Source organism: Sebastes fasciatus, chromosome 13 (genome assembly GCF_043250625.1).
Source record: "Sebastes fasciatus isolate fSebFas1 chromosome 13, fSebFas1.pri, whole genome shotgun sequence".
Lineage (NCBI taxonomy): Eukaryota > Metazoa > Chordata > Actinopteri > Perciformes > Sebastidae > Sebastes > Sebastes fasciatus.
The window spans coordinates 17,849,433-17,876,671 of NC_133807.1; the positions used below are offsets into that span (position 1 = coordinate 17,849,433).

Below are 27,239 nucleotides of genomic sequence, written 5' to 3' on the forward strand. Positions count from 1 at the left end.
CCCGGGTTCAGTTGAGCTGTGTGTTAAAACACTGTCTTTAAAAACTTCATAAAATGCTGTGGTGATCTTTTTTTCCTAATTGTTTCTAATAGACGAGGCCTTAACGCTACTAAAACAACACTCGGGAATAATAATAATAATACAACCACACACTTTAAAGCTAACTAAAAGCTTGTGAAAAAAAGACATGTTGTTAGCAGACCTTATTTCATGTTGTAGGAAATTTCAGAGAGTAGGACCATAATGACTTTAGACACCATATTTATTCTAGGTACAGTGAGGAGATGTTTACTTGATGATCTAAGGGATCTGTATTCAGTGACAGTCAGGAAGGGATCTGACTCTTGAAGCCGTAGTTGAGTTCAGCTCCGCCACTGAACAGCAAGTCGATCCCGGTGCAGAAAGTAGCATCAGCAGCCAGATACAAGGCAGTCAGTCCACACTCCTCCTCAGTCCCCATACGACCCAGCAGCTGTTTGACCAAACAACAGGTCATTTCTCATTCCTGTTCACTTTCCAACAGCATTTTTTTGTTTGTGGTTTGTGGTTGCATTATGTGACCTCCTTGTGTTTGTGTTTTATTCACCTGCAGCTGTTTATACAGTTGCTGCTGATCTGTCAAAAGGAAGTTATCGGCTTTTAGCTATTTGCCAACTAAAACAAGCATTTCAAAATTGGTTGGAGGGCCCTCTTATGTTCTTTGCTTCCTGCAATACTACATGCAAAAAACTGCAGATTTAACTCGCAACTGGGAAAACTACAAACTTCCTCATTATCATTATCTGAATGACAGGAAAAACTGGAGGAAATAAAGTGTATAAAGTAATAATTCCTCCTCCTCCTCCGCCTCCTCTATTAACACTGTAGTAAATAACTGGAAAATGGAAAAGAACTAAGAACAGAGACATATTTAAATGTATAACGATAACATTGTTATTAGATCAAATATCAATATGAAATTTTACATAAAACTAGGGCTGCACATTTAATCAAATTTTATTGAGTTGTTAAGACAAAATGTGTGTCAAAATATGATTTTAAATTAAATATTGTGGTGCTGCAGAGATGTCCTGGCCTGACCATAATCATTTTAATGTGTTTTACAATGAAAATGAGCATAATGATGCAAAAATGATCATTCCTTCGAATATAGCAAATCATATCGCAATTGCAATATCAGTCAAAATAATCAAAATTAGATATTTTCAAAATCATTCAGCCCTAATAAAACTTCATTAAAACGTTTTGCCAAACAACGTCATGATATCACTATCCTGCTGCTTCCTCTCTTCTTTAGGACCACAGTCTGGTGTTACAGTGTATTTTCACCCTGTTAGCTTCAAATACCTCCAATGACTGGGATTAAAAGAAAACTGTAATTTGCATGGCAAAAAAAAGCAGCCTGCAGAAACTCTTTGTTTGGATTCAGGATTGAGGGAGTTAACATTTACAACCCAATAGAGCGACCGCAGTACGTGGCACTTTGGATTATTAACACAACAATGTTGCAGGGTGTGAGTCTTATCTGGGTTTTTAGCTGCTTCATCGGCTCAGCAGAAACCAAAAGTTTCTCTGCAGCTGAAAAGAACTCAGGGGAACTTCTCTTTAATATTCTTGTGCTGTATTTTCTTTACTCACAAATACTCTGTTAAATGCTGCTGAAAAACTATTAATATTGGACCTGATGATAGGATTTAAGTTCAACAAGAGTTCCCACATTCAACAAATCAAACGTCTTTCTTTTTTAGTTTCCAAAGTTTTTGTGCCATTCCCCTTCCACATCTTTCTCGCCCCGTGTAGGAACTCTCGGCTCCACTGTGACAACTTACCTGATAATTTTCTCCCATTTTAATGGCTGCTGCAGCATCTGGTGTCTGTCGTGCTAAGTCTTCCCACAGAGGAGTCAGCACATTACCTAGAGAGAGGCTGCAACACATGGCAGACAGTATTACTACAGACAAGAGAGGGTACTGTTAGATTATAGCTAGTTCAATATTTTCAGATACTTTACTATATAAATCAGCAGAGTTACTCCAGAAAAAGGACCGAGGCATTGTTGCAGAGACTGCTCATATAAGAGAGTCTTATATGTTTTAAATATCAGTGGATGGTTTCTATCATTTTAATGCTGAAATGTTTAATAAATCAGTCAGCTGAAAGAAAATGTATCATAATAGTTAGAATCTGTTTAATCATTTTTCAAAAAGAATTAAGTTGGTTACAGCGTCTTAATGCAATGATGTTTGTTTTTCTGTTTTATATCCTATATATCCATATACACTGTACATACACAGTCACACTGAGATTCCTTCTTTTATAGATAAATGATGCTGCTACAGCGCCACCTATTGTCCGAATGGCACAAAATTTGTTGTAGTCACTCAGACATCATATCTACACATGTCCACCAAATTTGGTCATAATAGCACTAAGCGTTCAGGAGATATGACATTTATTTTGTAATATAAGCCCTGCCCACAGCATTTGAGCTAACTTTGAGGGCCAGCTATAGCAAAACTGTATGGAGCATCAAAAATCCAACATAGTGCCTATTTTCGGCTTGGCCCAGAGATGTTCTGTACCAAATTTGGTGACGATTGCTCAAAATGTGAAGGAGAAGTAGCAAAAACTCAGATTTGGACAAAATTTGAAATCGCAGGAAATTAGTTTAGGCGGTTTATATACAGATTTGTCTGGACCTACCAAATCCAGGAAAAAAAAAAGTCCTACGGTTCAAAAGGTTACAGGCCAAAACGAAAAGTTCATTGTTAAAGCGCCACCATCTGGACAAATTGCACCACATTCGACACTGCACTCCCTTGGGTCCCCAGCAACACGCTCACCAAGTGTGACGTAGCGGTTCTCCACACAAAGTTTTAGACGTAACTTCTGACTTTATTATCAGATTTCGTTATTGTTATGTGCCAATGTGTGGTGGGAAATAACTAAATACATTTACTCCAGAGCTGTACTTACAGGTATGTACAAATTTGAGGTACTAATACTTCGCTTGAGTGTTTTTACTTTATGCTGTTTCGGAGAGATATTGTACCTTTTACTCCACTTTATTTATACGATTGAAATAGTTACTCTTCAGATTAAGATTTTAGATTCAGCACATGATAATCTTATAAAAAACAATCCATTATTAAAGATTAAACCTGTCGTTACCAACCTTTTTGGCTTGTGAGTCCTTACATACATATAAACAGTGAATAGTTGGAGCCCTTTGTCACAACTTCCCTCTAAACTTCTCACATGGTTTAATTTAAATAACTGAGAAATATCAAATATTTCACAAAAAGCAAAGATGAGAGGAAATTCCAAATAATAAAAAATAGATTTTGTATCAGAACGTTGTTTCTCCTTCTACTCTCTCCCGCTAATTATCTCACAACCCCTCAGATTTATCTGGTGACCCTATGAAGGGGCCAGACCCCTAGGTTGGGAACCACTGTACTAAATGTATATAAAGTAGTTAAAACTAGTGCCATCTGGAGCAGCTACAACAGTAATCCAACATTGATGATGCATCAGTTAATTAATCTAATAATGTCATAAATAATAATATATCAGTTGCACGGGACATTTGATTGTGGAAGTATTTTTACTTTTAAACCATACATTTTGCTGATAATACTTTTGTGCTTTCACTTAAGTTAGATTTTGATTGCATGACTGTTACTTTTATACTTTCACTCAAGTAAAGTTAAAAACTTACTTTAAAAATAATTAAATTGATAACAGCACTTTAAATTAAGTTGGTTCATCTGAATTACACTGCAGTTTGTCTCACCAGTTCACTCTCACATTGTGGCGACTCTCATCCACAGCCATCGCCTTTGTCATGGAGACTATCGCCCCCTAGTGGAGAAAAGAGCACATGACCAATTCAGCTGAGATTTAGGGAATAATGACACTTGTTGCCTGGAAGAAGAACTCACCTTGGTGGCAACATATGGTGCAGCATCTTTCTGACCGATGGTTGCCACCAGACTGGACACATTTATGATGTTTCCCTGCCGTTGTCGTAGGTACGGCAACGCATACTGAAGAGAGAGTGAGACCTCCATTATCACTTCAAAGATCCTATATACATACATACATACATACACATCTACATACATACATACACATATACATACATACATACATACACATATACATACATACATACATACATACATACATACATACACATACACATATACATACATACATACATACATACATACATACATACATACATACATACATACATACATACACATATACATACATACATACATACATACATACATACCTACATACATACATACATACATACATTGAGATCATTTTAATTTTATAAGCAACTGATGACTTAAATGTGAATCCACTAATCAGTATTGAAAACTGCATGTTGGAAATGAATTCAAACCGCTGAAATATTTGACTGAAAATCAGATTTTTCTGAATCCGTGAGTTTTGAATTCCCCTCTCAGCTCATTTCAATCTTCATCTCTTTCTTGGATCATGTGACCTGATCAATTCTATTCAGGCTCAATTGATGATCCTCGGTGCCCCAAGGTTCATGTTTTGAATTTTTTTTTATCTTGAATTTTGGTTCCTGAATTTCACAAATCCAGTTTTGACTCCAAGTTTTAGATTAATTTGAATAATTTTTTTTTTCAACATTGGACATATAAAATCGGAATTTGTGAATAAAATATTAAAAATACACCCCTCCCTCATTTCCTGTCATTGTATTATTCTTATTCTTATTCTTCTTATTCTTATTCTTATTATAAAACAATAAAAAAACAATATTTACTTACTTCGGATCACATAAATTAGATAGATAATTGACAGAGTAAAAGATTAAAAATACACTCCCTCCTTCGTTTCCTGACTTCTCTCTTGTTATTAATAATAATAAAACAATAAAAAATCAATACTACTTACTTTGGATCACATAAATTCAGACAGATGTTTGTCAGAGTAAAATATTAAAAATACACTCTCTCCCTTGTGTCTGGTCGTTTTATTATTATCATTATTATTATTATTATCATCATCATTATTATTATAAAACAATTGTTACTTACTTCGGATCACATAAATTCCGATAGATGTTTGTCAGAGTAAATATTAAAAATACACACCTTCCCTTGTTTCCTGTTGTCTTTTTATTATTATTATTATTATTATTATTATGATTATTATTATTGTCAATAATAATTATAATAACAATAAAGTATTCACTTGTGATTAAATTTCACAATTAAGTGTTCGGTTGCTTATAAGAGTCAAATCCGTACAGCCTCTTTTTGCTTCTATAGAAGACAGCATATATGGGTGAAAGTCATAATCTGTAATTTTAATAAGTTTTACACAAGTTGGAAACATTACTTTAGAAGCCAAGAAGTAGCTGATGAGGTTCAGATTGAGCAGATCCCTGAACTCCTCTGCTGTGGTGTCATCAGTTGGTTTATGAGGTGGGTCTGAACGACGGTAAATAAAAAAAAGAGATAAATTAAGAATGAAAGCCTCCTCGTGACCTCATCAATCACATCTGCTGGAGGGAAGAAAGAAGTGTGAGACTCACGCCACCCTGCGTTGTTGACCAGGCAGTCAATGTGTCCATAATGCTCCACTGTGACTGCAATCAGTCTCTGTTGAAAGACGACCAGTTGAACAAGAAACCAGATAAACACAGAAAGAGCTTCACTCAGCAGAGCAAACAGCAAACAGCAAACACAGAGCAGGTTTACAACCATGGCTGAATGCAAACGGTTGGACAGTGATGAAGTTATCAGACTAGTTTTACCAGGTGAGACAAATAAAAATACAAACGTTGACATTTTGGTGAGAATAAATCTGTGTTTTAGGATGTTTTGGCCTTGAGGTGAAGTCAGATGATAAACAGGACACACTGTCTTGTGATCATAACTATAAATCTGAGTACAACATAACCAGAACAATAACACTAAAGCTGCACATTACCTTGATGTCATCTTCTTTGGAGATGTCACATGTGATAAATTTGCATGAGCCTGGTCCTGCTTTGTTTAACTCCGCCTCCAGAGCCTCACCTGCTGCACCTGTGTGTAATATATGTGTAATTATAATGGGAAAAAAATTATTTTATTACAACTCCTGTACTTCATTTACAACCAGTGGTGGACATATTAAGTATATTTACTCAAGCACAATTTTGAGGTACTTGTACTTTACTTTTACTGTATACTTCTCCTCAACTACATTCATCTGACACCTAATTACTTTTCAGATTAAGATTCTACATGTAAAAAAACGAGCCTATAAAAAAAGATGCAGTGCTTTACTATTAACCGGTATAGTGTAGGCTATAAAGTTATTAAAATGTGCAATGTATTAGTCACAATAACACTGGGAGTACTTTCAGACTGGTATTTCCTGTTTTTGTTCATTTTGAAAAAACAGAACAAACATTCACGGTACAAAGAAACTTAACAAACCTAATAATAATATAAAATAGATACAGGAAAAACGTATTATATACAAAAAATAGAAAAATAAGTAAAAATATAAAATAATATTACTAACCTCCTCTTGCACAAAACATCACTTTGGCTCCATTCTCCACTAAAACAGAAATGCAAAAATGTTCAGTGCAATCAATCCTTGCTCTGATCACAAATTAATCCACATTATAATTAAGAATAATTACCAAACACTTTGACAATCCCTCTGCCAATCCCTTTGGATCCTCCAGTCACAATGACAACTTTGTTGTGGTATCGGAGGGACATTTCGGCTGATGACAATAACCTCAAATACCTGCAACACTACGCCAAGGAGCCTGTTTATATTGCTTTATATTATATTATTATATATTCTGATTATTCAGCACGTACTACTGTATCTCGCGCCTCTTCCTCTTCACTTCCTCACCAATAGCAGTTTGTGTGTGAAGTTCAAAGTTCCACCACATCACGGGGTTTGCTTTGCTGCCTTCAGGCACTGTTGGTAGTATTGGAAATCTCAAAGTTCATTCAAAGAAGTGGGGAATTTAGTCGCCAAATTGTGAACTTAATTAAATAAAGAACATGGAAGTCTTATCAAAGCTGCAGTGGGTGGAATTGGAGCAAATATGATTAAAATAAGTTATTTTTATAAAACGGTTACTATATCCTGACAGTAGTGCATGAGACGGGTAATCTAAAAAAAACATGTGCCTCTGTGTCCTCAGGTGCTCCTAATGGCATCTGCAGGATTTCACAACAACCAATCAGAGCAGAGCTGGAGCCTGCCATCTCTGAGCAGCTGTCAATCGCTCGCCAGCTCCGATCAGACTGTCAATAGGAAGAGCTGGGAAACGTTGCTGGGGAGCAAGGCCCACATAAAGGAGGCTGGGTCAAGTGTCATATCTCCGGGGGTATAACACATGTGCAGTAAAATCTCGCCTGCACTCGCCGAAATTGAGCCAATCACAACGCACGAACGCAGCTTCTGTTACACTGCACATGTGTACTACCCCATACCCCAAGACCCATGTCCCCCGTGACCCAGCCTCCTTTTCATAGGCTTTGCTGGGAAGAGGGACGTCTGGAATTCCCTGCTTATAGCCTGCTGCCCCCACGACCCGGCCCCGGATAAGCGGAAAGAAAATGGATGGATGGATGAATATAGGCAGCGCTGATCAAATATGAATCAATATTCTGTTACTGTAATGCCTATTTCTCACATAAAATGTTTTCAGAAACTTCTTGTAGTATACTGTTTAGCTGTAAAATGAGAAAGTTTGTGACCCAGCCGTCATGTTGAGATCAGTTGAGGAAATACCAAGCATCGCCCACCAGCTGGAGCAAACCTGTTGTGCTAACATCAGCATCAATGACGATGCTAACATGACAATGTTTAGCAGGTGTAATGTTTATCATGTTAACCATCTTAGTTTAGCGTGTTAGTTTGTTAAAATGTGCTAATTAGCATTAAACACAAAGTACAGATGAGGCTTGTTTTGATGTATTGATGTAAAAGTATTGGAAAAATTAACATTTTAACTAGGGCTGTCAATCAATTCAAATATTTAATCGTGATTAATCGCATGATTGTCCATAGTTAATCACGATTAATCGCAAATTAATTATTCAAATTAATAAAAAAAAATGTATCTGTTCAAAATGTACCTGTAATTTTTGTCAAGTATTTAATACTCTTATCAACATGGGAGTGGACAAATATGCTGTTTTATGCAAATGTATGCATATATTTATTATTGGAAATCAATTAACAACACAAAACAATGACAAATACTTTCCTGAAACCCTCACAGGTACTGCATTTAGCAAAACAAATATGCTCAAATCATAACATGGCAAACTGCAGCCCAACAGGCAACAACAGCTGTCAGTGTGTCAGTGTGCTGACTTGACTATGACTTTCCCCAAACTGCATGTGATTATCATAAAGTAGGCATGTCTGTAAAGGGGAGACTCGTGGGTACCCATAGAAACCATTTACATTCACATATCTTGAGGTCAGAGGTCAAGGGACCCCTTTGAACATGGCCATGCCAGTTTTTCCACGCCAACATTTTGCATAAGTTTGGAGTGTTATTTAACCTCCTTTGTGACAAGCTTTCTTAGGTTTTCTAGTTTCATATGATAGCAGTATCTTCAATCTGGCTTTAAAACTGAATTTGCGTGAATGCAATATTGTCGCATTAACTTTGAAAGCCCTAATTTTAACCAGATGATGGCGCTACATTTTGATTTTGACAGTGTCCAATTTTGTGTTTATTTAATTTACCCCAGTATTTGAAGGTAACATTTGCATAGTGCTTCCTGTTATGGGAGTTGTAGTTTTTACTGTACACAGACAGTTGCCACACAGACATGCTTGAGTGTAGACTTCATGATGAGTCTAAAATAACCACAGACATCCAGATTTATATTTAGGTCAAGTCAGGTTTCATTTGCCGTGTTTTAAATTTGTGGACTATTTTGCACAAGCCGCAGTCTAATTAAATGTAATTTAAAATAGGATGATGACAGCAAATATGAAAGCAGTTAGAGGGGACAGAAACCAAAGAAAAATCCACATATTTGTGGTCTCATTCAGAGTGTAAATCACGATAATCACCACCACAACTTTTCCTTTTCTTAAAATGTTTCTCTGAGTGTGCAAGTTCATGTTGCACACATGCTTGCAAACAGTATGTTTAAGCAAGAGTGAAGGGTTAAGAGGTTGACATTTTCGGTCAGGAAAGGTTGTTGGGGTCAGAGGGAGAAGAGGCAGCGGTGCTCTTGGAGGAGGTGAGGGTCGACGATTGAATTTCAGCCCGACAGCATTCCCCAGGGGTACACTGAGCGTGAGAGAGAGCACAAGTGAGGACCGTGAGTGACCTACAAACAAGCTAAACTATCTTAACTTCACCCGCTCTGCAGATTAACACCCCAGCCAGCAGCCCCTGAAGGAGCCACATTGCTCCCTCTGCCACCTCCCCTCCTCTTCCTCCCCCCAAACATGACACATGAAGGTGGGACAACATGCAGGAGGAGGAGGAGGTGTCTGGACTTCATGATGAGGGAATTGATACACAAACTGTCTCAGACGAAGGCAAGGGTCAGCCCAAAAGGCACCCTGAGGTGGAGGTACAGTAGGAGTGATGGTCACTCTCTGAAGGTGTGATTAGTTTGAACCAGCAGCTCTGGCAGGCAGACGGGTGAGAGGAGGCTTCTACTGGGTGAACTGGACATGGTGATAAACTGGTGATGAGCATGAAGCGGACTGCATGTATGGAGCATTTTGCACGGAGAGTCTGCATGATGTTATTTACAGTACCGAATATAGTGGAAAAAGGTTCAAAAATAGCATAAATCTACCATTTAATGTAAAAACTGGAGATATTTTGGTACAGATTCTGCTTTGTTTTTAATGGTATGGTCAGTGCTTTTATTATTTTTTAATGAAAATCACTCTTTCCATCACATAATTTAAGCTAATTTCTATACAGTTTATTGTAATGTGATCTAAATAATATTTTTTCTGTTGTCCAGAAAATTGCTCAGCTGAATTTACAGAAAAAGACTGAGGTGAGATTTTGATTTAAATATTTTGTTGATCAATTTCAAAATATTCTGGCAAAATAATAATGTATTATTCGTGAGGGTGTGTTACCGGTCGGTGGATTTTATGACAAAATTGAACAACTAAGGGACAATTTATTTGATATTATTAAGCTTTTTGAATAGAGAGACGAAGTCCCCATGAGACCTTATCTCAGGAAAAATATGTGCACTGGTAAACGGCAAGAGACAAATATTTTTTTGATCCCGATCAAGTCAAGAAAGACACAGTTTGTCGTAGTATCATTTAGTTTTGTGTGAAACCGCTCAAAGAACTACATCTCTCGTCTTGTACTATGTATGTCACCAACACTAGCTAGCTAGCTAACTTAGCTATGTTCCACATTTTATCCAGCGACTCCTGGACTTTTTATCAGCCAGGAAGCCAAAGAACGAGCGAAACCTGATGCTGTGGTGAGTACATCCCAGTAAACACACAGGCATCGTAGCTCTAGCGAGAGAGACGTCACTCACACGACTTTTGGGTGTGTAGTCTTTCTAATTACGTATTTTCCCAGTCTTCCCAGTCTTCACAGTCTGGCAAAATTATGTTTTAAATTGACTATATTATATGTTTGATTAATGGTGCAATTCAAATGGGATAAAAAAAACATTTGTCTCTTCCCGTTGACTACCGTTCATATTTTTTCCAAAATAAGGCCCCATGGTGGTCCACCGTCTTGAAAGTATTAAATATTACCCTGTGCTATTGTATTTCTTTTTCGCTTTTATCTACCCATGTTTCCTTGTTGTGTTGTTTCTGCATTGCCAGGTTAACCTTGATTTGTTTGCTCCAGAGAGAAGAGACAAGAAAAGTAAGACAGGAATCACAAGAAAGAAAGAAACACAGACTTGAGTGATGGATCAGCAAGACAAAGGAGGAGGTACAGGAGGTGGAGGAGGGCAGAAAGCCGAGGAGGTCGGTGATGAAGAAAAGTGGACCATAGACAAGCACAATAAGCTGGAGAAGGAAAGCAGTGAGAAGGAGCCTAGCGGAGAGGCCAAGAAGGAGAAACGTCGCCGTCATTCGAGGAGCGGCTGGGCTCTGACTGAACGTCTGGCCATGAACGTGTCGGGGATGCGCTACGAGACCCAGCTCCGCACCCTTGCCCAGTTCCCCGACACCCTGCTGGGTGACCCCCGTCGTCGCGTTCGCTACTTCGACCCCATACGGAACGAACTCTTCTTGGACAGGAGCCGCGTCTGCTTCGACGCCATCCTGTACTTCTACCAGTCAGGCGGGAGGCTGCGGAGGCCCGCCAACGTCCCTCTTGATATGTTCCTGCAGGAGCTGCGCTTCTACGAGCTCGGAGAGGAGACCATCGACCGCTACAAGGCGGACGAGGGCTTCCCCAAGGAGGAGGAGAGGCCCTTACCCGCCAACAACTTGCAGCGTCGCCTCTGGATGCTGTTTGAGTACCCGGAGTCCTCCGGTGGAGCTCGGATCATCGCCATCATCAGCGTCATGGTCATTGTGCTCTCTATTCTCATCTTCTGCCTGGAGACTCTGCCGGAGTTCAGGAATGAGAAGGAACAGAGGGAGGTGAGGATGGTCTGCATGGAGCTGACACATACGAGTGAAACAGAGAGGAGGCTGCAGATGGAAGTGTATGGAGATGGAGATGGAGGTGTATGGAGACAACCAGATAAGTGAAGGAACGGGCAGTTAGCTGACAAGGTGCAAAGAGATCAGAGTTTAACACTGCGAAGGAGTGAAGAGGTGAACATAGAAGGACAACATGTGCTGACAGGTGTCACCTTGCCAAACATAAGCCAGCTCTTGCAGCACGAGGTCAACACGTCTTTATCTCCTCTCTCAATTCTGAGGGGGAAAAGGAGAGTAAAACCGAAAGATGATTAGAAAGTTAGGAATCAAGATCGAGGGAAGAGAAAGAAAAGGCAGCGGACAGAGAAGAGAAGGCGAGGGCGAGGTGTTCCTGAGATTATTTTGGACTTGTCGTTAAATCTGATCTACTCAGATTGAGGGGAAGGAATGAAGGAGATAAGGAGGGCAGTTAAACCGCCGGTGGAAAAACAAGAGTAAGGAAAGACGAGGGCAGACAGAACAGGTTGGATGGAGGTTTACGTTGTGGAGATGATACGCCTTGTCGGACACTCTTGGACAACTACCAGAGCCAACAAGCACATTCAGGTGGAGTGGATACTTCAGAAGTATTGAGAAGAGAGAGAGAGAGTGGAATGAGTTAGAGGTAAAGAGGCAAGTGTGAAGCGAAGGAAAGGAGATGGCCTTGTCTCACATTACTCCTTGGAGATCTAAAAGGCTAAATATAGAGGAAGGACAACTCTAAGAGCACATCAACACATAAACGAATGTCTGTATTAATAAACGCTGTGACTCATAGGCTACACACTGAAAACAGCATCGAAAAGAGGCTCACAGATCAACTTTTCTGATGACCGCGGCAATATGAAATTAGCCTTGCATTCGCTCCTTGTAGCCTGGAGACGAGCAGCAGAAGTGACACCGCAGCGGTGCGCGCTGAATTTACGTTCCCCATCACCACCAACACTGCTCTGTTACTCCCATACATAGATATATATGATCAGAGCATTTAACGCTGTTGAAACGCTATACACAAACAAAACAAAACCTGCATGCACAGCCGTCCCCACGCAATCACTCACTAACCAGATGGTGGTGACCAAATTTGTTTTGTTAGATGCTGATACATGAATGTTGTTGGTTCTGTATGATAGGTTACATGTAGGGCGGCTGTGGCTCAGAGGGGTAGAGCAGGTTGTCCACCAATCGGAAGGTCGGTGGTTCGATCCCCGGCTGCTCCGGGTCACATGTCGATGTGTCCTTGAGCAAGACACTTAACCCCAAATTGCTCCCGGAGGCATAGCCATCGGTGTGTGAATGAGTATTTAGATTAAATCCTGATGGGCAAAGTTGGCACCTTAGTAGCCTCTGCCATCAGTGTATGAATGTGTGTGTGAATGGGTGAATACTGACATGTAGTGTAAAGCGCTTTGAGTGGTCTGAAGACTAGAAAACGCTATATAAGTCCAAGTCCATTTACCATTTACCATATATTTTAAATGGCTTAAGGATCATGGTCTCAACTTAAATCACAAAAAATCTATGGGCCCAAGTTTTGATATATTGACTGCTGTGATTTCTGCCATCCCCAATACAATGGAGGTGACATTTGAACAACATTTGAACAAGATTAAGCATCTACAGCCATGCTAGCAGCTCTGTGAGGCTGTACTGAGCTAAATGCTAACTTCAGCGTGCTAACATGCTGGTGTTTAGCCGGTATAATGTTCACCATGTTCACCATCTTACAGTAGTTAAGCGTGTTAACAAGCTCAACCTCATTTGCTAATTAGCGCTAAACACAAAGTATGAATGCCGCTGATGGTAATCTTTAAGTGAATATTTCACAAAAGATGAAAAGTCAGAGGATCACAAGGTCATTAGTGTTCATACCAGTGGGCTACCTCAAGGTCTGAAAAGTGAAGCCAATGTGGAAGTGCCTTCATTCTTTCTAATAGCCAGCAGGGGGCGACTCCTCTGGTTGCAAAAAGAAGTCCTATTGTATAGATAGTCTATGAGAAAATGAGCCTACTTATCACGTGATTTATTACCTCAGTAAACATTGTAAACATGAGTTTATGGTCTCAACCACTAGTTTCAAGTCTTCTTCAACACAGCATGATGTTCATTTAGTAAATTATGGTCCCATTTAGAGTCAAATAGACCATAAAAGCAGGGTGCGCTTTAGGGCGTGGCTACCTTGTGATTGACAGGTCGCTACCACGGCATTGTCCGGTCTGTGAGTTGTCCGTGATTTCGTCTTAGAACTTTAACCCTTTCACAGTTTGTTTTCAGTTCATGAAAGTTGATTATAACATATATAACAACTTGGTCGCCTAAAAATGTCTTGTTCAGCGTTTGGTTGTACTTAGCTCCACCCTCATTTCTGGTTGCAAAAAAACAAGATGGCAACAGTCAATATGCCGAACTCGAGGCTTCAAAACGGCAGTCCACAAACCAATGGGTGACGTCACGTTGACTACGTCCACTTCTTATATGTTGGGAACCATGAATGTTTTTTAAAACTTTAATGGCAATCAATCCAATAGCTGTTGAGATATTTCAGTCTGGACCAAAGTGGTGGACCAACCAACAGGCAGACCAACATTGACATCATCATTAGCTAATTCGTTAGCATGGCTAAAACATGTTTTTCCAGCAGCATCTACAGTTTTCAATATAACTACCGTATTTTTTAGGGGTGGCAGAAATTTGGTGGAGTGGTGTAGATCTCAAAAATGTAATTATCTTAATGGCTAGATCTCAATAATCGTAAGTGAGAACTGACCCTTTAAAATTCAAAGCCAGCCTCATCTGAGCTGTGTCAGTCAAAGGATTAACATTGTAAATGTTGCAAACAGGTTGGTTAGTGTAAAGAAACATGAAGACAAGGCTGATGGACAGAGAGAAACATATTAATACATACAATATGTGCTGCGAGGCCACCAGAAGCTTGTAGAGTAACTCTATCTAACTTGTTAACAGACACTAATACCCAGCCATCTCAAACCCGCACCTCCTTCCCAGAAAAAAACAAGCAGCCGGGTTAAAGGAAGTGTCAGATGCCTCGGCCGTGCCCGTGTCTGGGGTGTAACGCTACCCAGCGTCACATGAACTTATTTTTTTGTGTGTGTGTTTAAATATAGAGAAACAGATTTATATAAAAGTCCGAGAGGAAAATTAAAGCCGGTGTAGTGAAAATGGAGAGGAGAGAAAAGTTAGCACAGTATCACAGATCTCTCAGGCTCGATCAGATCCTGATGACAGGTGTCATACTTCAAATGTGCTGAGGACAAACTTTCAGAATAATTGCTTCTTCTCACTTATCCTCTGTCCTTGTTTCCTCTTCTGTAAACATCATCTCCATGGAGATATTCATATCTCATATCTATATCCTGTTTCTCCTTCCAACTCATGTTGGATAAACAACAGATGATGGCGTGGTATCTGCTTTGATTTCTTTACTCCTGAGTGCAACTGTAACCACTTTTCCTTCATCCTTTGTTTTGCAGCAATTCATCACCATGCCTCACCCCACCATAGCGAACGAAACCATCTCGGTCTCACCTGGCTTCACTCCCTTCCAGGACCCCTTCTTCATCGTAGAGACGATCTGCATCGTCTGGTTCTCCTTTGAGCTCATTGTGCGCTTCACCTGCGCTCCGAGCAAGGTGCACTTCTTCAAAGACGTCATGAACACCATCGACTTCTTCGCCATCATTCCCTATTTCGTCACCCTGTTCACGGAGATGTATAAGGACAAAGACGCGCAGCCATCCGTATCCCTGGCCCTCATCAGGGTCATCAGGCTGGTGAGGGTCTTCAGGATCTTCAAGCTCTCTCGTCACTCCAAGGGCCTCCAGATCCTGGGCCAGACGCTGAAGGCCAGCCTCAGAGAGCTCGCCCTGCTCATCTTCTTCCTCTTCATCGGAGTCATACTCTTTTCTAGTGCTGCCTACTTTGCAGAGGTGGACAGTCCTGACACGGCGTTCACCAGCATCCCTGAGGCGTTCTGGTGGGCTGTGGTATCCATGACGACGGTCGGCTACGGGGACATGTACCCGGAGACGGTCGGGGGGAAGCTCGTGGGCTCCATGTGCGCCATCGCCGGCGTGCTCACCATCTCTTTGCCAGTGCCCGTCATCGTGTCCAACTTCAGCTATTTCTACCATCGTGAGATGGAGTGTGAGGTCATGACCGAGCACACACATGTCTCCACGTCACTCTGGGAGGGAGATGACGATGAAGAAGGGGAATATGAGGAAGGAGTGGACGAAGGGCATGAACACATGGGAGATTATGCAACCCTGTATGGGCAGGACAGCAGGGGTATCTGCCCTCCGCTCAACGGGACTCTCCTGACAGGGCTTTGTGCCGGACAGGACGGTGATCGGAGAGTGATAAACTTCTACCTCAAGGAACCTCTGGTCACTCAGGTGTAACAGAGAGAGGACGGTCATTTATCACTGCCTCACATCAAGAAAAGGAGAATGGCTTACCGACCGGCAGAGAGACACGAGAGAAAACATACAACATGTACACAAAGACTGATATAAGCTCGAATTTGTTAAATTTTAGGCTTTTGCATGATTATATTTGACTTATTTATATACAGTAAGCATCTTTGTCACTGTTTCTCAATAAATGAATGTTATTTATGCAGACTCCTCAAATAATCCTATATCCAGCTCTATCCTGCTGCGCAACATAGATTTTAATTTCTTTCCCAAGTTGCAACTCTGTTTCTTAACCTAAACAAATATGGCAGCTAAAAGTGACGTTCTGTGCCTTCTTGTTCGTTTTGGGCCCATAATTTCCATTCACTTAATAATTTCAAAGGAAGTTTCCTGGAAAATACAATTTAAATTGGTATTAAATATGAGGAAACTTCGAATTTCACTGAGAGAAAACATTGATTTAAACCCAAGTAAATATTCAGTTAGTATACAATTATTATTGGAAACGTTATTTTTCCTACATATAGACTTGTATGCTTGCTTGTGGACAGTTTTTTCATGTTCTGTTGACCTGCAGTGCACTGACTGAACCACTATCTTGGTTACACAGGCAATTAATTGGAATTTATTTACTGGAAGTGTACAAATTACATACTGTTTTCTATTTCCCTATAATTAATACCAAACTATATATTCCTTTCAGGGAAACTTATTAGAAAATGGCTATGAAATTATTCAGAAATTACGCACCGTGAAATAAAGCAAGTTAGTGACACTCTCAGCCATCTTTGTTTGGTTAAATAAAAGTGCAGCAACTTGGAAAGCAGGTTAAAAAAATCTTCTTTACTGAGCAGCAGATGGAAGAATATTTGAGGAATCTGGAAAATGTTTTTAAAACAGAGACAAATGTTAATAAATGATCTGTGAGGTGGCCATCTCGCTTGAATGTAATCATCATTGCAAAAACGATCGACTGTTATCAGCTCATTAAATGTGCGTTATCAGTCCTTCGTTATCAGTTATAAGCCTAATAAATGTGGGTTAGTAGGGGCTTGCTACACCGACTAGGTTGTAAAAGTGAAAGCGAAACTTAAAATCAACACGTTCTTATACGTTGTATAACTGAAAAAAAAAAAAATGCTTTGAACACAAACAAAACTACAACTTCTGTAGGTTTAGGGAACAAAACACCTAGTTGAGTTTAAGGAAAAATATTTGTATATAGTGTTTTGGCCAAGCGGCAACCTCCGGTGCTGAGAAATGAAGCCAACGTGGAAGTGTCAAAAACTGCAGTTCATTAAATGGCCACTACAGCCTGCAAAAGTGAATCAATCCCCATAGACCCCCCAACTTTACAGCAGAAATAAACATGTTTACAGCCTGGTACAAAAAACGGTTCTGGTCCCAATAACTAATTTCCCCATTCATGACAACTGTACGGGGGTGAATTTTTATATAACTCACCTGTTTAAATTATATTAAGACTTAAAGTTCGGCATAATTAAGGGCGTAGCCGCTTTGAGTGACAGGTGGGTGCCGTCTGAGGTCGCTAGCTGCTAGCTGTCTGCTCTGCCGCGTCACCCAGTCTGCCTTAACTCCACCAACGATCCACCTCTTTGCTCATTTCTGGATTAGTCGGGAGTTATGCTGTGTCGTCACTGCCAAGATCGCGACGGCCGGAGCTTCACAACGTCTCTTCAGAAACCTATGGATGACGTCACGGAGACTACATCCATATTTTATACAGTCTATGGTTTGGGCTTAAAATAAGTACGTGAAAAGTGAAAGTGAAACTTAAGGTTGTGAACACAAAGACAAGTAGACGTTGTTGGTTTCACACGGGATGCATGGGTGAAAGTCTCCTGAGTGCAAGTAATGTGTTTTGTATCACATCCATCGTGCCGCCCCACATCTCATATGGAGTTTCATGCTGTCTATACAGCGCCTAACTTCCGCTTCTGCTCCTGTCATAACTACTATGGATAGTAGAGGTCACTGTCGTCTTCTTTTATTCCATCTTTCGGTGATCACCCATGTGAATCGATGATAAAAACCTACTACTATACCTTCTGACCCACATCTATGAGGCTTATAACCACAAATAACGCCTATTTATTGAACTGATAACAGTCTAACTGGCTGTAAAGAGAAAAATTATATGAGAAGCACAAACTGACACCAAAACTTAATATAAGCTACGAACAGAGACGTCATCACCTGTGATGACTGTTTACAGTAATGTGACAAGGAAAATGTGCTGCATGCAGGAACTCAATTCACTGCACATTCATCTGATGGTGTTAAGTGAACTGCAGTGCCATTAACTGCGGCTGTGAACATGCACTGTATATAGGAACTAAATGTACAGTGAGTGTTGCAGGTGTTGATGCCCTGTGCGTGTCAGAGTCACTGCAGGAATGCAGTGTTGTAATCTCGCACTGACGTTGACAACAAAGAGATCGCTCATTGGCTGGCGGCGGTGCGGACAGAGTTCATGTAAGTTGGTGCAAAGCCAATCTGTATGTTACATACAACAGTGTAACAGATACAGAACTGGAAAGGTCAGAGCCAACTGACATTTCTACTAACTACAGTGACTGAAGCAATACTGTACTCTGATGGTCTGACAGTGGCGTTACTAAGCTTCACAGCTTTGTCCTCACGTCAACGAGAACACACTGTTATCAGAGCTAACAGTGTTAACCTGAGGGGTAACCGGAGGATAAGTGCTACACTTCCGCGATGCCACCGCCGGTCAGGACGGCGTTATCAGCTGTTACTGCCGAATGAGAGCAGAGCGTCCATGAGATAGCCAGTGGGGCATGCTCACATGCATGAACATGCACTAAAAGGCACGTGCGGCCGGCCCGGCTATGTCAACAAAGCACAGAGAAGCTCTGATTACACACAGAGGGAGAGCGACTTCATCCTCTGCTCAGGTAGACATTACTCCTCTATATCTTTACATAGACAATAGTTGTTGGCTGCTATATTAATAATGGTTATCGTATAGAGCACCTTTAATGTTCATGTATGTACTTATTAGCGGGGTGGTTAGTTATTCCATCAATAGTCCTCGTTGCTGCTCGGACTCCTTCGTTGAACTTTGTAACTATTAGCTACACACTCAAATCTTTGATGAACGTGTCTCTGACTGAAATGTTACTGACAATGAATTGTCGCATTGTCCACAGATCCTCAGACCAGTTCTGTGAAGTAATCCTCCTTAATGCTGTCCGTGTGTTATGCACATTTTGTTCCTAACAGAGGTGGGAGATATGACAATACAGTATATACTGTATATCATAGCAGATACTGGACTGCTTTATGGCAGTATGACTTTGGAAGATTATTTACGTCAGTGAGATGAAGTATCTACAATTTTCAGGTGTTTAATTCTCACTATGAGAAATTCCAATTTATCTTGAAACAGCTTCTCAATTAGAAGTTCTGGAAAATGTTGTATAATATGATAAACTGTAATAAAAACTGTATATATAGTGATAAAATGTTTAATTTATATAATTTACCCCATTTGTCCCCTTTCCCATGAATGCAGCTAAATACACAGATTCCAGCAGAACTAAAGACCTTTCAGGAGGTCAATAGCATGATGTTCAGTGTATTCAGTCATATTTTGTGAAAATATGAATGTGGATAGGCAGCAGATATAAATTGCTTACTTTGCAGGATTTTCATACTTTTTTTTGCGACTTCTTGTCACCATTTGAATCCATTGTAACCGACATGAAATCAAGCAGACTTAAACATGTTTCAAGCCGCCTAAATGAAGTAAATCTACTTTTATAAGTTGTTTTGCCTGTGTGGATGTAGTGTGACCTGCATATATTCTGAGGAAAGATGTGGCTGTGTATATGTATATACATATATATCTTACTTTATTTAATAAAGATCATATTTAATCACTCAGCTCATGGATTTCTGAATTCCTTCCACATGACTCGCTGTGCAGTGACTCGGGGAGAATGTGATGATGTTTGCTTGAATCTAAACAATGTTTTAAAAGCATCATGAGGCCTTTATACAGTATTATTTATAGAGTATTATTAGAGCGTGATGCATACTGGAGGCTGTGCATCTCAGTATTATGGTCAGAAAAAGGAATAGTGTATTACAGATTGTGCAGTATAAACCGCATGCATACTGTAGGTATTGCCCTGTGTTGCATGTGATGAGTGATCCTGCCTCTAGGTGTCAGACTGTGTTTTAAAACCAGGACATCTGTCTCACTGGATTTAATTTACAGTGATGTGACATGAAGGACTTTAGAGTAACCAAACACAGCATCTTTTCTCTTGAAGTGATCATGTTCATTTTTGCCATATGATCCAGATGACTTATGTTATGTTCTTTTCATTCCATGTAATCCAAAAAAGACTTTGACTGAACTATTATAGACGTATTGTTCCAAACTGTTAGCAGATGAAACTTGTCATATGATTGCTATGACGTCAAGTCAACAGTTTAACTCTAACTGAAGACTAAAAACAAAGTAATTTCCTCTGTAAAGCAACTTCATCAATCATCTTGGGTTTTCCAGCAGTCAATTAAAATTGTATTTGTGCACTAAAGCTTGTAACTTTGTTGTAAATCAGTAACAAAATAAATTTAGAGCTGAAACTTTATTATTAGTTATTACTCTATTATTAATACATTAGTTGATCAAGAGGAAATTCATTGGCAACTGATAATCGATTAATCGTTTAGTTTTTTTCAAGCAGAAATGTCAAATATTTGAATTCTCAAAAATGTGAGGATTTACTGCTTTTCTGTGCTTTATATCTATTAAATTATATATAATTTCACTAGTTTCAGATATTTAAGCGACCGAACAATTAAAGCTGAAGTAGGCGGGATTGGAGCAAATATGATTAAAAAAAGTTATTTTTATAAAACGGTCACTATATCCTGACAGTAGTACATGAAACAGGTAACCTGAAAAAAATCATGTGCCTCTGTGTCTTCCGGTGTCCTCTGGTGTCCTCCAGTGCTCCGAGCGGTGTCTGCAAGATTTCATATACCGGAGGAAAACAAGCAGTAAGAGCTGATCTGAGGTCTGCTGTCTATGAGAGCCGGCTGTCAATCACTCGTGAACTCCGACCAAACAGTCAAACTAGGCCGCGCTGATCAAATATGAATCAATGTTATGTTACGTTAATGCCTATTTCTCGCCTCAAATGTTTTCAGAATCATCTTGTAGTGTACTGTTTAGCTGTAAAATGAGAAAGTTTGTGTCGCAGTAGCCATTGTAAATCCTTTTGAAGGAACGCCAAACTACCGGTCACATGAAAGCTTGAAAACAGAGCCATGAGGAGGTGTAGAAGTCTAGTTATCTCTCAGAACACTTGAATTACAATATGCTGAAAGGTTATTATGGATTTTTTGCCCAATGATGCCAAAAATATATTACTGCCACTTTAATCGAGAAAGATAATTCCCAGATTAATCGATAAAGAACATTGTTAGTAGCAGCTCTAGATCTATTAAATGATTAGATTGTTGAGAGGCTTGGAATTGATGTTAATCTGGTTTTTATCCTCAGAAATAGTTATTTAAAGGTGCAGGGTGTAGGATTTGGCAGCATCTAGCGGTGAGGTTGTGCAACTAACTGAAACTTCTCCTGTGCGTCAAGTGTGTAGGAGAACTACGGTGGCCAACGCAAAAACGTGAAAATGTAGAGCCAGTGTTTGGCGTGTCCATTCTTGGCTACTGAAATATGGCGGCTGGCTCCGTGAAGAGGACCGGCTCCATAAACGGCTCATTCTAAAGTAACGAAAACACAACAATTCATATTTTCAGTTGATTGAAAATACATAAAAACCCCTATACTTATTAATATTATATTCCATTTCTGCCAATAGATCCCCCTAAATGTTACACACTGGTCCTTTAAGTTATATTTCAATTGGCATAACTAAAATGTGTATCTCTTAGCACCTATTGTTTTTAAAGTCAAAAGAAAACAGTCATTAGCCATCAAAGACATTTTTAAAAATGTTATACCTGATCAGATTACAACATTTTGCTGTCATTTTAGATTAGAAAATAAAACCGATAAATCAAATTTAATTAAGTTTCAGGGATCAAAATGTCTAAAATGCCATGTCGGAATTAATCAACAACAGTTATGGTCTCAAACTTTCATTGTCTGGCAACAACAACTAAAGACTCAAGAATATGTTTGAGTTGAGCTAAAGTAAAGGAAATGAACCGGGTTTTGGAGCAGATGATGGTCCTCATAACCCCCAACACACACACACACCCACACTCACACTCTAGCTGCAGTGATTAAATTGCTGACCCCCCCCGTCGCCTCAGATGGTGATATCCTCATGTCATGTGTTGTAGCTCCCTCTCATGCTACAGGACAGATTAGTGCTCCGTCCACAGACATCAGCCACAACGTCAGCACCAATTACAATTTCATATTTCCGGACAAACCTATACACATTGTCCGATTTTCAGATTTCTGCTGACCTGCAGCATTTCACCTTTTCCCTCCATGTAACTGGGCTCTCCTCTGTGACGTGCAGAGACCCGAAGCTATAACGTCAGCACCCGTTGCAATTACCCACAGTGCCCTTATGCTGTCTGGGAAGAATGAAAAGGATTGACGTCTTTCTGGCCATCTGCCACCCTCCGATTCCTCTCCCATCCGTCACTCTCTCCTGCCTTGCCCATCTCTAACTCTTCTTTGAGAGGATTAAGTGTGTTGGTATCTCCTCATCAACATGTACTATAAGCGTGTAATGTGTGCATGTGTGTCTGTTGCAACTTTTCCATCCAGTAATATCTTTGTTCCTGCGTCTTTAGTCACCAAACACTGACGCGTGTCCCCTTTCGACTGCAAATCCCTCCACAGATTGCACTTAAGCAGCAGAGAAAACACAAAAGAGTTGCAGTTATTTTAAATAAAGATTTTATTACATACACTATACACACGAGCTGGACCTCTGAGTCTGAATTAAGACTTAAGGATGGAGGGAGGCAGATGATGAACTTAAATTTAAAATGAAAGGCATGATGACGTTATTTTACAGCAATTAAGAATGATAAATGAAATGAAAACTAATCAATTTAAAACATACAACAAAATTAAAACAGCATCTTACCTATTACTCATCATTTCAGACACCAGACCACAAGGAAAAAATACAAACCATAGATGATATAGACAATATTAACATCCAACACAGTCTCAAAGCAGTTTTTTAAATAGTCATAAAATTGTATCTATTTGATTTTTGTACATAGACAATTTTTTTTTTCTTTTCGTGATGCTCAGCACGACTTTCAACAACGTATTTTTCATGCGTTTTCCTACAAATGTCCAGCAATGCCTGATGCATGTGTCAATTTCTGCCAGTTTTTTCAAAATAAAACTATTTAGATTTAGGAAAAGATCATTGTTTGGGTTAAAATAAGTCCGCAAGTGCTGTAACTTAAGTACGGAAGTTACGTGACAAATAAGTCAACTTTGACTCCTGGTTCACAATTACGTAGATACATACAAATTGATTTTGTACTGACCATCACAAACAAAACGTGAAATTTGTGTCTATGTACACAAATCAATACATTCAATTTCGTGACTATTTCACAAACTGCTGTGCGACTGGGCTGTCACATCAAGACGAGAGGTGATGTGCAAGAAAAGCACCGAGCATGAAAATGTAAAGAGATGCAAGAAGGTGGAGAATTATAAAAAATAATGTCTGCTGGTTGTATATTTCTTTCATTTATATGAACCTGTTGTTCTCAAGGTTATTTCAAGGAATAACTTTATTTTTAAGCTTTTTCAAGGTGGCTTTATGGACATGTTAAGTGCTGGACTATTTCTCGACTGCAAACCAGTGGAGACTTCAGGAATTTACTGCTCCCAGCCAAGAAATTTAAACAAACAAAATGTAATTAGTGAGCTTTAGAAGTGCTGGTAAGTGGATTTACTTTCAGACATGAGCGTAATAATTATATTCTCATCCAACGCTCTCCAAAAAAGCCTATAAGCGTATTTCTCAAAATTGTGGAACTATTCCTTTAAGTTTGATAATTTTCACTTCCTGCCAGGAAAATAAAAGTAGAGGAAAAGAGTTGAGCAAAGGTAAAGGATCAACTAATAACTGGTTGTGCGTTAAAAGGCCGGTAACACCAAGATACTCTTCTCATCGAGAGCAGACTCACAATTTCTCTCCTATCAGGCAAATTTAAGGACGTTCAGACATACGGGAGCATTTAAAGTTTGGTCATGAAATCAAGACAGTGATGGAGACATGAGTAAACCAGGGAAACGACTCTCCATTTAAGCTCTGCTTTGCAAACCAAAGAGCAAAAGTCTCAGGCCTGGTTTTAAGGGCCACCTCAACATTTTAATATCTATACATATCAAGCTCAAAGTGAGCTTATCGATCACTAAAATACACCTAAGAGAAGTAGCAATGTAACCAGCCAGAAATCCACTGTGGACCTCGAAAAGCTGTCGTAAAACGGGAACTAATCGATGGGGAAGCTTTTTGGCGGTAAAGATCCAATCATGGCAGGTCGCTTGGCGGCATGCCGTGCCTCCGATCATAAGCAGTGTCATCGCTCTCCTCGCCGTCGCTTGCTAAGCCCAAAACTCTCTCGTCCTCCTCTTCGGTTTCACTCTCTCGCGCCTGACGCCCTCGCTCCCTGTCTCTCTCTCTGTAGGAGCGAGGCATTGTGGGAATCTGAGAGGGCAAAGAGATATGATGAGAACACGTCGACCATGTCGATTATATCTTTAAAGATATAATAATAAAGTACTTAATATAGCTGAATTTGAAACTTAGGGGAGAGACCACACATTTTTCTTTACATACATTTTACCATTTTATCTCCCACAAACTGTCCAGATTCAACCACATTTTAGGTCTATTTTCCATTTAGCTTTAGACTTGCTACAAGTTTGTAATATCTCACTAAGAACTTTTTAATGACCAATTACAAATCACTGACTTGAGGGAATATAAATCAGATGAAATGATACCTAAATAAACGAATCAATCTGTGATCGACTGCAATGCAAAGCGTAAACATCCTAAATAATATGTCTCAATTATTTTCATTATCAGTTAATCTGCAGACTATTTTCTCGATTAATCGTTTGGTCGATAAAATGTCAGAAAATTGTAAAGAAATGCCCATCACATGTTCCCACAGTCCAAAACCCAAAGATTTAAAAGAGAATTTGGGGTATTTTTGCTTAAAAAATGACCGAAACGATTAAAAGAATATTAAAATAGTTGCAGATAAATTTTCTGCCTATCGATTAATGGACTAATCATTGCAGCTCTGAAATTATTTCACAGAAATTGTGGTTTTATCACAAACAATTAGGAGCAAGAAGGTACGAAATAGCCTTAGCATAGCGGCACTGTCCTGTACGTATCTCCATGTATCGCCAAAATATCAGCTCTTCATTAGTTAATAAAAACAGCTCTTTAGATAATCTAATGTTTTTTTTAAATGGTCCACCTCTAAGGCCACCTCTTTCTAAGGATGCACGCTAAAGTGTGTCCTTGAGAGGACTGAAGGTTAGTAGGTGAACCACCAGATTCAGAGGAGCTGTTGGAGGGGGACAGTCCTGGTGAGCTTCCACGTTTCCAGACCAAATACATGGTCCTAAACTGTTGATTCAGAATGAGGTGACCCTTAAAATGGGACTCAGAGTGTATGCACGCTAAAAAGTCATCATCAAGTCTATTACTCAACAAACTGTCTTAAAGCGCTTGCATGCAGTACCACAGAGAATACGTGGGTGATTTAGGAGTCTACTTTATGTTCTGACCATCAGGCCAAGCTCCAAAAACATGCTGTATCTCTTCAAAACCAAATTTAAAGTATCATAGCATCATAGAGGAAACATGTATTGTGTAGCGTTAAAACCAGAAGAAGCAGTAGAGGGTAGTTACCTGGTTATCATGGCTGGGCAGGGCGCAGTAGCCCGCCTCCGTCCTGCGGAGGACGCGTGGTGAATGAGAACGGAAAGGCCGGGGGGAGTGGGAGCAGACGGAACGCGGAGAGGGAGAGCGGATGGAGCGAGGTGATGGAGATCGGACAGAACGGGACGGAGAGTAAGCGATGGATTGGGACTGGGAGCTAACGTGGCTGTGGTGATTTTGTTTGGGAGGGCGAGGGGAGCGGGGTGGCAGATCGGGCGGTTTGAAGGGGTCCATCAGGTCCATCTCCGTGAGGAGCGGGGGCGGAGGGATGAAATCGAGCTCTTCCTCTGGATGGAGCATTTGAAATTCTGCTGCGTCAATTTCAGCGAGCTCCGCCTTCGACAAGTGGTCCACGATCCCGGCGCCGAACGAGTCACCCACCACATTGATGGAGGTACGCATTCTGTCACTGGGTGGACAAACAGTATCAGTGTCAGCGGGTGAAATAGAAGAAAGCCGCCAACAGCTGAATAACCTTTATAACTCCTCTCACAAATGTTAAACTGAAAAAGCTCTGGAGTGTCAGAGCAGCGACTCCTCATCTCACACACACTCCATCTTTCAGACACCTGACTCACAGCAGCCAGTCGACAGCGATGAGCAGACTGATGTCCTGAGTAGGCAGCCCCACAGCGGTCAGGATCAGCAGCATGGTAACCAGTCCAGCACTGGGAATACTGGCAGCTCCAACACTGGCCAGGGTGGCAGTCATACTGGGGAGGAGAAAGAAGACAACATGACCATTATCAGAAAAGACTGGCTCTGAGGCCCTGACATGCTAACTCCACTTTAGATGACTAACAAAGGAGCAAGAAGAAGAAGAAGAAGAAGAAGAAGAAGAAGAAGAAGAAGAAGAAGAAGAAGAATCCCCAATGGGAAATACCAAATTTCACTCTGTTGTTTTTTCCACATTAAACAATCACTCACACAAACACACTCATGCACAAAGAGGACCTATAAACATGCATTAATGGAGAGATGTCACAGCGAGGGTGCTGCCTCACAGGATGGCACCCCGAGCAGTTGGGGTTCGGTGCCACCTCTTCAACTACTAGTCCACACTCTGTATTTGGTCCGTACGGGGACTTGAACCTATGACCCTCTGGCTCCCAAACTAAGTCCCCACAGACGAAGCTACCGCCGC

At 40.2% G+C, this 27,239-nt stretch overlaps 3 protein-coding genes across 7 annotated transcripts in view; 1 reads left to right on the forward strand and 2 right to left on the reverse strand.

Moving 5' to 3' along the window:
• Positions 1-244: 244 nt before the first annotated feature.
• hsd17b14 (hydroxysteroid (17-beta) dehydrogenase 14) lies at positions 245-6,934 on the reverse strand. Its single transcript, XM_074655894.1, has 9 exons — positions 6,692-6,934; positions 6,568-6,606; positions 5,986-6,083; positions 5,588-5,654; positions 5,392-5,483; positions 3,945-4,049; positions 3,797-3,864; positions 1,830-1,926; positions 245-472 (listed from the first exon to the last, which is right to left on the reverse strand). Exons 1-9 carry the CDS (start codon positions 6,771-6,773, stop codon positions 326-328), a joined length of 795 nt encoding a protein of 264 aa, XP_074511995.1. The 5' UTR covers positions 6,774-6,934; the 3' UTR covers positions 245-325.
• A 2,387-nt stretch (positions 6,935-9,321) lies between these two features.
• On the forward strand, positions 9,322-16,318 carry kcna7 (potassium voltage-gated channel, shaker-related subfamily, member 7). Of its 4 annotated transcripts, none has more exons than XM_074655897.1 (4): positions 9,322-9,737; positions 10,026-10,061; positions 10,867-11,637; positions 15,171-16,318. In XM_074655897.1, exons 3-4 carry the CDS (start codon positions 10,954-10,956, stop codon positions 16,098-16,100), a joined length of 1,614 nt encoding a protein of 537 aa, XP_074511998.1. In that variant the 5' UTR covers positions 9,322-9,737; positions 10,026-10,061; positions 10,867-10,953; the 3' UTR covers positions 16,101-16,318. The 4 variants fall into 4 exon arrangements, with proteins under 4 accessions (XP_074511998.1, XP_074511999.1, XP_074511997.1 ...); XM_074655898.1 differs by having other exon boundaries at positions 10,892-11,637; XM_074655896.1 differs by having other exon boundaries at positions 9,322-9,691.
• Positions 16,319-23,035: 6,717 nt separating this feature from the next.
• The window catches only part of slc1a9 (solute carrier family 1 member 9), a 33,743-nt gene continuing 29,539 nt past the window's right edge, over positions 23,036-27,239 (reverse strand). For both annotated transcript variants that reach the window (XM_074655906.1, XM_074655905.1), the window contains exons 9-11: positions 26,674-26,808; positions 26,066-26,504; positions 23,036-24,841 (exon numbers count right to left, since the gene is read on the reverse strand). In XM_074655906.1, the coding sequence (XP_074512007.1) occupies positions 24,665-24,841; positions 26,066-26,504; positions 26,674-26,808 (751 nt within the window). In that variant the 3' untranslated portion in view covers positions 23,036-24,664. The remainder of the gene's footprint in view (positions 24,842-26,065; positions 26,505-26,673; positions 26,809-27,239) is intronic.